The sequence below is a fragment of the Oreochromis niloticus genome, linkage group LG7 (genome assembly GCF_001858045.2).
Source record: "Oreochromis niloticus isolate F11D_XX linkage group LG7, O_niloticus_UMD_NMBU, whole genome shotgun sequence".
NCBI lineage: Eukaryota > Metazoa > Chordata > Actinopteri > Cichliformes > Cichlidae > Oreochromis > Oreochromis niloticus.
In genome coordinates, this window is record NC_031972.2 from 11,743,283 (window position 1) to 11,756,179 (window position 12,897).

Genomic DNA, 12,897 nt, shown 5'->3' on the forward strand with positions numbered 1-12,897 from the left:
TGGTTTTAGAAAACAGCATACAACACATAACAATTTCCTTCAGCACAAAGTACAGAGTTCATATAGCTAGTTTGGTCCAGCGAACACTGCACCATCCAAACAATAGGCAGCCAATCTTCATAATGATTGGTATTTCTGGTTGAAAAGTAAACTGTTTGTTCAATGTTTTTTCATCAGGAAATATTTTCACATTAGATCAACAATAAGCTCAAGTCCTCAGACAAATAGTTTCAGGACGAGCCTTAAAACCTGGTTCTACTTGTCCAAGTTTCAACATGACATACTTTTAAAGCTCCAAGGCACTCGTATTTATGAGTCAGTGAAACTTGGGAGCTGTGATGAAGTTTGGGGAAAAGCAAGAGATGACAGTTGGACCAGGAGAACAAGATCATTTGCTTGTTATTACAGATGCAGACAAAAGTGCCAAGGTGGAGCATGCAAAGAGGCGGAATAACAAACTGAAAGTAGGCGGTAGATCCCGAGTAAAGACAGGAAGTAAATAGTCACGGGTACAGCAGTCAATGGTTTTACGTTATTTCACACACAGTCTGGGTACTTTGTGAATTTGACTAAGCAAACACTTTGACAACTTCTCTCCCGGAGTCAAACATGCACAGACATATAGATAATGAGAGCAGACGGTAAAATCGTTATCTAGCAGAGCAGGTTCAAACGCAGGAAAGACACACACCGATACTTAAATTTGAATCCGCCCCATCATTCCTACATATAGACTAGAATGATAATCCAGCTAATCTGCATGCTTTTACATTACACACAGGGCATATTTTGAATATAATTTTGGAAACAATGCCGAAACTAAGCTTCAAGATTCTGGGTGGACATTTGATGGCTACTAATGAGAAGAGACCTACTCTAAATTTCCATAACATTTGTGTATTAAGTGTTTATAATCACTTTTTTTGTAGAAGTCTTTCCTCTGAGTTTATTAAACACTGACATTGAAACAATGGCACATTTTAGCGCTGCACCAGTGGGATCTACATTTGTGCCACCACCAGTGAACTAGGGTGTTACTTTTATTAAGTCTATTCTGTTTGCTAAAGAGAAAAATACTCACTTAAAAATTTTTTCAATTTCAAGTCAAAGTATTTGCAGTAGTGATTACTCTCATCATTATTATTAGTTTTATTATTGCAAGGCCATCTCTCTAATCATCCATAATTTACAAAATAAAACATCATTTTATGATATCCTGCAGTAAAGATGCTGTGCTTAAATAAAGTAGTGTAACACCTGGAGAGATTAAATGAACAATTACAGCAATTACATAGGAATTTGCTAATTAATTTGACAAATACACAATGATCCCATCATTTCCCTTTTCAGTACAACTCCAATAGGTTTATACCTTATGCATTACAAATGAAGCATTAGCAGTCTCTCTGACAGTTGTAGCACCTCCATACACCAACACAGATACTGGGTCAGTTACATTACCTCACCTCCATGTGAACCAGGACATTATTGCTGGGGAATCTTTTACTGCTTAAAAAAATCAAGTCAAATCAAATCAAATCAAATCAAATGCACATGTCTTTGTCCAGATAAGTGCACAAAATAACTCCAAGGCTACAAAAGGATATATTGTATAGGTAGAGGAGAGGAGCATCAGTCTTCATTAAGCATGCTCTGGTTGTGAGCTAAGGTAATAGCCTCTGATTGATGATAGCTTTAAGTTCCCATTAAAAGGTAAGCATTGCTCATAAGCAGTCTCTGATCAGGGCTGAGGCTGTGAGAGGTTAGTTGCCTGCTCTACAGAGACAAAAGCTTCTCTTTGGTCTGCAACACTGATCACAAGCTCCTTGGCATCCTCTTTATGAGAACAGGAAAGACTGTTTTGCTGTGATGACCTCAGAAAATCCTGAGTTTGAAATGCTCCAAGCACTTCACCTGTTAACTAAAGTGCTCTGTTTGCAGATATGCAGTGAGCCAAAGGGCCATCGTCTTCAGGGACCACTTCACGCTGGTGCCCCATGTTCCCATACAGCTGTAGCAATGGCAGGCTTTGACTTGCTGAGACAGTGTGAGGTTGAATAGCACTCCCCAGACACTGCCAAGAAAAGACACCACTACAGACTGTGGGAGGCAGAGGCTGTTCTACAGCTGAAACAATTAGCTAATTGACAACGAAATCTATTTCCCAAGAAAACAAAAAAAAAAAGACAGATTAGCTACTTCTTAACAGTGTGCTGCATTAGGGTTTCACATGATAGAACTGCAAATAACAAAAGAATAATCCAGCTAACCATTTCTTAATTGACTGATTATTTTGTTTATTAAGAAGACAATTTTTTTAATAACGAATAAAAAAAATATTGCAAACCCTTCAGTTTACCTTTGTTTGCTAGACAAAGGTAACAAAGCTACACATTTGGCCAAATAAATGTTAATTCAAGCTTTTTTCTCTAAATAAATTGATTTATTAAAAATACATGGTTATAAATATGAATGGGACTAAACATCAATCACTGACGCTCTAAATTGGAATAAAATATAACTATAACTACCGTAAATAAATTATGAATTTCACAACTGTAGTCAGACAAAAGGAGAAATATGAAGATGTCGCTTTGGCCCCTAGGGGAAAATCGTGATGGGCATTTTTCACTATTTACTGACACTTTATAGAGCGAATGATAAATCACTACAATAATCAGCAGATGAATTCCTAATGAAACACTAGCAGCAGCAGCAGGGGCATGATATGGACAGGTGAACATGTTGGGCTACAAGAATGACAATGAGAACAAAACAGGATTTATTGAGCCAATCGAGTCAGGCGGAGGTAAACTAGTTACTCCCCTCCTCCATCCGCTGCTCTTCTCCGCCGCCTCTCCTCTCTGACAAGCTGAAGGTTAATGACGAAGGGATGCAGCAGAGGAATACAGATCAGAAACACTAAACTAGCCGTAGTAAGAGATTTGCAGAATTAACTATATACCAACATATTTATATTACATACCTACGGACATGGAGTGTTTTTTTTGTTGTCATCAATATCCGTTTTGAAAAGTCCCCCAAAAATCTCTAAAAATTTGCATGTAATTACAGCTTGTTAAGATGCAATGTTGTTCAAAAATCTTAGCAACTATAGGCTGTATATAAAAGATGGTCTACACCATGAGGTCAAACATTAGCTAAAAAGCTTCCACCGAGTGTCTTGATGTGTGTTCAATCATCAAGGTTAGGAAATCCCAGAAAGCTGATTCCGTTCATCTGGATGCTGTGTTTTCAGTGGGAGAAAGGTTTTCGTCGCTCATCCAAGTGACTTCTTTGGTCTTTCTCTCGTCCATATAAACAGAATCAAATTTCTGGGACTCCCACTGAGTGTTTTCACCACCACCATCTTGTTCTGAATAATAGTTAAGTTTTTACTGACATCAAGGCTTTTTTCCCTTAGTAAAACTGGCTGTTTTCCCTTTGAAACTAGAGTCCCCTCCTGCTGAAATGCAAGTTTAAGATATTTTCTTGGCTTAATTTTTCAGACTTGGAAACAAGTCCATCCTTTATATACAGTTTATGAGAGAAACCTCAATGTAAATTCAATCTCATTCAGCTATTCCAAATCCTACTGAAACACCAATTGTACATCTCCAAGAAATGCACTGTTTCCTCCTGTTTCAGTAATGTTAGCTAAAAACTTCCAACATTCAGCTGAGCTACAAATTTGTGATTATTTTCCTTTTTTTTAAGATATAGCTCTTCCGTAGAAAAAAAAAAGATATGCTTGGCCAAAAACTATTTTTGGTTTCTCTTCACTGGCAGTTGCTGATAAATGGGAAAAATACAGTACTAAAAGAACAAGCCAAACAAAACTCTGCATCAGCTGAGCCGCTGCCATCCATGTGGAAACAGAAATGACCTGAAAAATACCTGGGCACTACTCCAAGTCTTCAACCAGCAACAACAACTCCACTGAAACCAACTCTGCTGTAGGACATCAACACCCACTGCTCGACGCTTTGTTTTTTAATCTCACGCAGGTAGGCTCACTATGCTGTAAAACCATTTTTCAAAATGGCAAGTTTTGCCAATGGCTGCTCTCACAGCATGCGGCCAATGTTGCTCCAATAAAAATTGATCTTGCAGAGAAGAAGCATATTGAGGTCCTATGCACAGACTATTAATGCTGATCAACAAGCTAAAAGGCTGAGTGTGGTCGTCCCTCGGCATACTTACAAGGCTTTGCATCATTCAGTAGGTGTGCCCCAATTCATTGATTCTTCATAAAATTGCAGATGAGAGCAAGTAATGATTGAACACGAGAAAGGCCCGAGGCTTCGTGTAAGCATCTGCATATGTGTGTATGTGCACGTGAAGAAAAAGCAGTGCTTTCATTTATGACAGCACGCTGGATTTTTAACCTTCAAAATACAAAAGTTAGGAATAGGTTTGGAACCACTGGACTACAGAGGTTCAGGATCTGTACCTAGCTGCATCCACCTCTACCGCCTTATGCATCACTCCACTGATAATAGCTGTGTAATTTCACTTTCAAAAGGGTTCAAAATACAGAAGTGGCTGCAGGATTTCTGCACCTGCTTGCAAATGCACAAAGCACAAAAAGAACAAGCACTGAAATTACAAAAAGGAGGGGAAAGAAAAGGGAGAAACAAGAGGCAAGTATATAAAAGGACCATTTCTTTGAACCACTGTGGCTTTCGGGGGTAGTGTGAGCTGCCTGTACTTCGTCTGAAGGACCTGGGCACTTCTATCACCACTGACCATCAGCAGGAAGCTGCACCTCCTCAGAAGACTGCTGAACTAGAACAGGCAAAGTTTGGGCTGGACTTCGGCCGGCTCCAGTGATTACAGAAGTGCACCAGTGATGTTCGAGTGTTAATGCTGCCTGCAGACTCAAACCTTACCCAACATCTGAGCTCAGAAACAGAGCTGCCTGAATATCACATGATGAAATGTGAGGAAAACTACATGCGCTCACACGAGCCCGGTGGACATGCTGGCAGTCATCACTGCCTATCAACCCTCTTGACTATGAAGCAACAAGCCGGTGACAGACTTGAGGGCTGAGTCTCAAATTCTGCACTTCAGTGTACAAAATGACAGTAATGTTGACATAAATGTCAGGAAATGGTGGAAAATGCCAGTTTTCCAGAAGCCAGGGTGACAGCTTCAAAAGTCCAAAACCTAAACAACTTTTGCCATTTTTTGCTTGAAAGATTATTAATCAGTTATCAGATAAGTTGACTCAGATCCTGTTCTTTTCAACATCAACACTCTTGTATCTCAGTAATAAATGAACGTTTCACTTATTATGCAGGAAAAAGTGGTTAACTAAAGATTATTTACAAGCTTCTGCATTATGAAAGTGTACATTAACATGCAGTTCCAGCTGCTTGTAGAATGATATTAGCTAGCTCAAACACACAGTATCTAGTGGTTACATTTTATAGTAAATATTGCCTTTTTTCATGTGCATTGCTTGACTTTTTAAATGAACAAAAAAAACAAACAAAAAAAAACAAAACAGCGTGGCACTGTGCTGGACATTTATTTGTCGTTTTCTGACCATGAGCAGCTTAAACATTAATCAGAATCATCTTTATTTATAAAGCTAACTCTCGATTTTCTTTCATTCCAGGCTGAGCAGAGAAGCAAGAAGAAGAAAGAGGGGGGAGGGATTTCCATTTTCCCATAAACAACAAGTATTGAATACCAACAGCATCGATATTTCAAAGACCTCTGACCCAATGTAGTTCAAGCAGATGGAAGTAAATCAACAAAGGATCAGGGAAAGAGAGAAGTGCTTCTGAAGTCTAAGTTCAGTGTAAGTTATGAACCTGACCTCCTGAAAAGTTCAAGCAGCTTAAATGCAAGCTAATAACTGGGAAACACAGGTAGCAAACACAATACAGCACGTTTTCTCGTCATATGTAGAATTTGACATACACATATACATATAGATGTGTCTCCCTGCCCAGATAAATGTGATGCTGTTTACAGTCCTGATATTTTTTCTACTCCCTAAAATAACCATGCTCAGTGCAGACGCAATCACTGCAGCCTATACTTCAGCTCAAAGCTATACTTCAGCTCAGACTTGCACTCTGTGAACTGATGTCTATAAAATGCTCTACGTCATGTTTACAGCGAAAACCTCAGGGTGCAGGAGGCAGCAGCCATTATTATTATTTAGCAGCCATTATTATTTAGACACTTTCATAAATAAGCAATTAGTTCCTTCAATACTGACCACGAGACTGAAATCTTGTCTTCATTTCAACATCAAGGAAGTGTTATTGAGAAATGCTAGCAAGGAGGTTCTACAGATATCAGCAGTTCACAGGAAGAGCCCCAGTGACGTGACCCCCTGATCCCTTTGTCAGGGTACTCATATGATATTTTTTCCCCTGTAGGATGATCTATAAATAAATCTGCTGAGCCTTCAACTTGATCTAATACCATCACAAGATAATCTATTAATTTGGACTTTTAACCCAAATTATTAACTACAAAACCCATGAAAATACTTTCAGGATTCCTTTATGTTTAGTTCTAATTATACAACGTTAGCATACAATATCCGTAAGCTTGCTTTACAATGTTGGCATGTAGACACTACTATTGGGGGCATTTTCAGGGCTCCACTTTACAGTGGGTACCTCCCAGCATGAAGAACTACTGGATGTGATGTTGCTAACTGGTTAAACTTGAAGAAGACAACAAGTAGCAATAGAATAAGCAGTGTGACCTTCTCGAGAATTGCTATTAGCATCATAAAATTAATCAGCAAAGGCTAACACAACAACAACAACAGCATTACAGCAGCTGTGGCAGTTCTCGGTTGTTTTTCTGCTTTGGCAACATTCAGTACTGACATTGCAGTTGAAGCTATCACCAAATTATTATATCAACTCGTTAGTCTGATTAATTTTACATCAAAACCAATGGAAAGAGAACTGGTGGTCATTAGCAACATCACCCTCCCTCTGAACCCACTTTGTGTTCCTGGAGAAGGTGCCTACAGCCTCTAACGATGAGAGATTTCACCAGTCAAATCAAAGCTAGTACAGGCCAGTGGCAGGGTGTAGACTACATATTGGCACAATTTTGGCTGGTTGTGTCGAACAACGGGTATTCACAACGTTTATCCAACAATACTACTTCTAATGTGTTCTACTTTCTGTTCCCTTTCTGCTTCTATTTTCTTGTTCCGTAACGACTCAAGAAATCTTTGCACAAGTTGTCGTTTCTTCACACAGGATGCATTTCTGACTTTTGACCGCAAACTGAATTAGACCCTGACCCTCATAGCCTACTTCTAACAACTAGCCTTCAAACCCATACCTAAACCTACTCAACCCTCAAACCTAAACCGTAACCATAAATCTAATCCTAAACAGTAACCTGAAACATTGACCCTAAGCCTAACCCCAACATATCAGAATATCTTATACTTGGTTTTTGAAAAGCCAAATTAGGGCCATTTTTCATCACTGATTAAATTCTTATCTTGGTGAAAGTTAACTGTAATTTACAATTGGGAATAGAAGATGACCTGTTAGGCTACAATGCAGTTATCTGGAGCAGTTCAATAAAATGACCACAAACTACCATATAGACTAAAAAGGTAATAAAGCAGTCATCAGGTCTACACGTGAAAAGCTACACTGTCTGTTTTATCAAGAAAAAAAAAATGTCTAAGTTGATCTTTGCTCAGATTAACAGTGCAGGTCTATTGTGGAGCGTGAGGCTCCGCAGCGCATGTGTGCCAATTCATTTCCTCAAGGTCTGCTGCAAGAAAACCTTCCTCCTCCTGTGCAGCCCACATGTGGGGAGATTACATCTTTTATTTATCACTTCTTGGCTCTATTTTTCCAGCAAATTCCAAGCTGGGGTGCAATCAGCCAAGAAAGCCTCCCTGTGTGTGTGAGCGTTTGGGATGTGCGGACTACTGTTATTCCTCTTTGTAAGAATGCACATCGAGCCCAGATTCAGTTTCATTCCTGCAGAAACATTTCCCAATATCTGGGAACATAGGCCTCTTGTTTTGGCAGGGGAATGTGTTGTGAGTGCGTATTCACAAATACACAATGCCCACATGAACCGCCTGCATTTGATGGTGGAGGGGGGGTAGGCGAGCGATGGATCATGCAAGCACTCAGATTGCATTACAATTCAAATTAAGCACATGGAGTAATGGGATTACAGCCCTCAGAGATTCGTGAACTCACAGGTGACAAACTGTAGCACGGTCACAGCTTCCCCGCTGACCAAAACTGAGGGCTGTCTTCATTAAAGTGAGATCTTCAGATATGCACAAAGACACAACCCAAACTGGCTGCAGACTGGTGTGAATCATGGCCCATTTAAGAAGAATCTCCGTGCCAGTATACTTCCTCTTTCCAAACCTCTTCTACTTAACAAGGGAGTGAAAAGATGCTTTTGTTTGCTCTTCTTTTGCTGGCAACGGGAAGCTTGAAAGACACAAATGAACATGTAAATAGGAACAAAGTGCCAAACTCACAATGGAAATGCTGGGCATTTGATATGTGTGCTGGGTAATTAAAATCTCAAAGAACCTCTTCAGAGAGGGGGAAAAATGACACAAAATCAAGCACTGATTCCTGCTGCTGGTGGACTAAAGTTGTCAAGCACAAGCACACAGGTGTCTGTTCCTGTTTCACTTGCTCTCAGTGGGTTCTAAACAAGATCACGTACGGTAATTCTCAGCTTCTTCTCATATATATTTACTTTTTTCTTGCCTTTTGAGAAAACAGAACTCTAAAACCATCCCATCACTCCTCTAGATCTAAATATAAAACATCAATAGTGCATACTTGTCTCCTTTCCAGTGCAGCAGGTCGTGTTTATCAGCTTCTCACTGCTGCACAATGCTGATCAAACTGTATGCAGGCTGTCAAAGCCACAATGCATGCTCAACTATCATTATTATTCAACAGCATATCAATTGTGCCACAAAGAACAACTCATTCAAATGTAATGTGTGTCAGTTGGGACCCAACCCAGCTGAGCACTTCCCTTATTACTCAATAGTTTTATGTAATCTTTTAAAACTGATTTTAAAGGTCAGACGGTATTTGAACAGGCTTCTTTCTCATGATATTTGATACAGAAAAAATAAAGCTTTAACGCAACTAAATGCTTCTTCCCCGAGTCACGTCAACGCAGTCACCAAGTGATCCAAGCCACCCGGAGGACAGTAAAATCGCTTTATTTATCATTAATATGACAAAGTTTCGCCGTCATTCTGACGCTGTGGGGGAAAAATCCTCTTTTGTTTTATTTTCAGCGCAGTCTGTATTTTAAGGCTTTTTTTCACATTCAAACTAGCCCCGAGCTAAACAGGATTTAAATGCCTCAGTCACACATTCCCATTCATGCACCCAGCAGATTTAAAGCCCCATTGTAGCCTCTCCGCGAGTCTGTCGCCCTTTGTTGTCAAACCCTGTCACTTTACCTCCTCGTGTTAATCGACACATTCACGCGCACCGACATTAAATCTCTCCTCTTGTTCTTTCTGTTCTCAACTGAAATTGTCTGGTTGTTTCATTTTTGTCCGTTGAGCCCAGTCTCGCCACATCACTCACCGACTTGGAGTACGTTGTCCACGCAGCCGCTCTCCAGCAGAGCGATGCCCCGTCGGAAAGGCAGCCGCGTCTCGTCGCCGCTCTCCCCGCTACTTCCGATCTCCTCCCCGCCAGTGTTGAACGACGAATACATGCAGATCTCACGCTCGCTCCTCGGGAAAGACCAGTACACGATCCGTCTCTGGACGGGCTCCGGGATCCGCTCGAAACGCTCCTCTACCCTCTGAAACGGCCACTTCTCGGCGACTTTCCTTGCCGCGATGTCCAGGAGGGTCTCCGGACTCTGGGTTCTGCTCGATTCGCCCTGGGTGGCACCCGAGCTGCCGCACGGCGCCCCCGCGGCCCGCTGGCCTTGTCTACATGTTGAGCCGTAGCCCGGTCTACAGCAGAGCCGCTTGGCTGGGGGCTGCTGTACACGCTCCGCCATGATAGCTCCGCTTTAACGGCGACGGAGGAAGTCAACGCACCATATGAACGGGATGGGGAACGGAAAAGGTTACCCACGGTCTGATTGTTGGCCGTGTATGGCCAAATCATCCTTTTATGGCAACATGGGGCAGGGCTTCGGCGAGCTTGTCAAACCCCTTTGTTGACAAATTAAGAGAAGGCGGGGTCTGCGGGGCAAGCTCCGTGCTGAGGACTGCCAGGGGGGTGGAATTCCCGTCCGGCCCTCGTCCTTTGAGAGCCAGATTTCAGCCCAGAATGTTGACTTTGGAAACGGTGTGGTTGTATTAAAGAGCTACCTCAGACGGTGGTTTTACCGGTTGGCGTTCACATTTACTAGGGACGGAGAGAGGGGGCTTTGTCTTTCGGTGAGGTGGATCAGGCGGATGAAAGCTAGGTGCCAATGGGCGGTTATTCGCCTGTCAACACTCGAGCCTCGTGGTTTGGGGGGGGAGGGGGCAATGAACCCAGCACCGCCCCGTGTGACGTTTACGGTCCACTGGAATGTGGGGCGTTTAAAGGAAACGTAACTGCTTCGTGAGATGTATGGAAGTCAATTTTTGACAATAAAAGAAACACGAAATCTAGTTATGAAAAAAATAGTAAGGCTTTGTCACAAAGCATGATGAAAGACAAATCTTTGAGTTATTAACTACTAGAATACGATTTTTAAGATGAAAACATAATTAAATATGTGCATTTTGACGTAAAATGTTTACTTTTACATAACCTCTCATTTTCCACACCTTTCCTGTTTTCTTACATGTTTCTCAATATTTCTGAATAATGTTAAACATTAGCATTTTATTTATTTATTTCTGGACTTCACCAACTGTACCTTTAGCTGCCACGGACGCTTTGCGATGAACTGCACAGTATGTTACGTCATGTTGCATTTGAAATTACCTGCTGCTGACAAAAACACTACTCTGTATGTTTGCTTCTAATGCTAACTAGATGCTGAGAATTGTGACATCTGTAACATGAATGCAAGAGAAGAAAAAAGGGTTGTGGTGATGGTGTAAGTAGGCAATGGGTTGCCATTTATTCATATTGAGTAAGACTGCACCAAAATAAAAAATAAACTAATTTAAAAGTAGTCTGCTTATTAGATGTAACTACTCGTTAATTGAAGGTGCCAGAATGCTATTTGAGATCATCCCAGCTAATTTTAACGCCTGAATGGAATAGTATCATACATTGGCTTCACCAGAGCCTGGACCTCAACATTACTGAAGCAGTGTGGGATCATCTTGATAGAGAATGGAACAAAGGGCAGCCAACATCTGAAGAAGAGCTTTGGAAGAGCTTTTGTCCTTTTTAAAGACAGGAGAACTATTTTTGAAGACTGGTTAATGACATTTCAAGACAATTTGCTCAACACAGCCTAACTGTGTTGAAGAATAATTATGTTCATATCAAAGATTGACCTTCAAGCTCATTAGAAAAAAAAAATCAGTAGACTGCTGCATCTCTGTGAATTTTTTCAATTTTGCCAGTAAAATATAAAGAAATGAGGGGTGGCTTAAGACCTGTGCACAGTACTATACATAGATAGATGTGCAGTGTGAGAACACATATCTGAGTCCCAGTTATGACTGGGAGTACAAAGTACAAAGACTAGAACCAGCTTGAACAAGTTTTAAAGCTGCAAAAAGAGCAGTTTTTGTTTTTTTGTGTTGTTGTGTTTAAAGTATTTAAATAATCATTAAGGCTTGTGCAAATCTTTTAAAAATGTAATATCTGTGTTTCTCTATTATTCGTTGCTGCCTTTCTAGGACAGTACAGCATGTTATACTGAAATGAAAACTCCTGGCAGCCCCATCCAAAGATGTTTGATATCTCCTTTTGATCAGCAACTGGGGAACATTTAAGACACAAATTTAAACAGTTTTACTTGAGCATAAACACACTATTTGTCACCGTAATGGGCTTATCTGTCACTTTTCTCTTCCAGTTACAGTACCACCTGCTGCTCCTGCAGGACAGAGTTATCAGCAGCCTCATTTCAGCACACTTGCTCCATGCTGTGTAAATGATTTAGGCCCCCTGGTTGACAATCTTGAGTATTGTCTCATTTTACCCTGCAGACAGCACAGAAGAAGCACAGTAATGGCTGAGTCTATTCACTCAGCATGGTGGGAACACAGTGGGTGGGCTGGGAAAGAGAGACAGCAGCACAGACCATGGCACATTCTGTTGAATAAGACAGTACAGGCCTCTAGCATTTGACTCTGTGCTCATTTTTCAGGCATTTGACCAAATCTATCTTTCACTGTATTCAATAGATTTAAGGCAAGTACATATATTTCATTATATTTCATTAAATTGTCTTTTCAAGAATCTCTGTTTCTTGACCCATCTGAGAGAGATATTTTAAAACCTTTTTGATGGATACACTGAAATTTGGTTACAACATTATTGTTCACCTATAGCAGGGGTCTCAAACTTGCAGCCCGGGGGCCACTTGCGGCCCACATCACCTCTACTTGTATATTGAGGTGAAGAAATAAAATGCAATTTGGCCCTTAAAGTTACTTTTTTTGTTAGAGAGGATTTACTTGTTGTTGAGTGCAATGTTAAAATAAGTTATTTAAAAAACAAAAAATTATTTAATATGAAGGCAATATGAGAAGAGAGTACAAACACGTTGAGGGACTGGCTGTGTTAGTTCAGTGAGAGAGTTATTTGTAGAGCAAACAATTTTCACTAGCAAAAACTAATGTGTACACTTATGTTAGCATTTTTATTTTGTTAAATATGAACAAAATTATAGCAGAAGTGCTTTGCTTTGCTGCCTACTTATTATCAGTGACAGTATTAGTCTACTGATAAAAAAAAAAACATTTTAGCCCAG

At 40.5% G+C, this 12,897-nt stretch overlaps 1 protein-coding gene across 1 annotated transcript in view; it reads right to left on the reverse strand.

Annotated features, from left to right (window-relative positions):
- zswim6 (zinc finger, SWIM-type containing 6) overlaps positions 1-11,053 on the reverse strand; it is a 49,726-nt gene extending 38,673 nt beyond the window's left edge. Inside the window, exon 1 of the mRNA XM_005459665.4 lies at positions 9,597-11,053. Within this exon, the coding sequence (XP_005459722.1) occupies positions 9,597-10,023 (427 nt within the window). The 5' untranslated portion in view covers positions 10,024-11,053. The remainder of the gene's footprint in view (positions 1-9,596) is intronic.
- Positions 11,054-12,897: the final 1,844 nt, after the last annotated feature.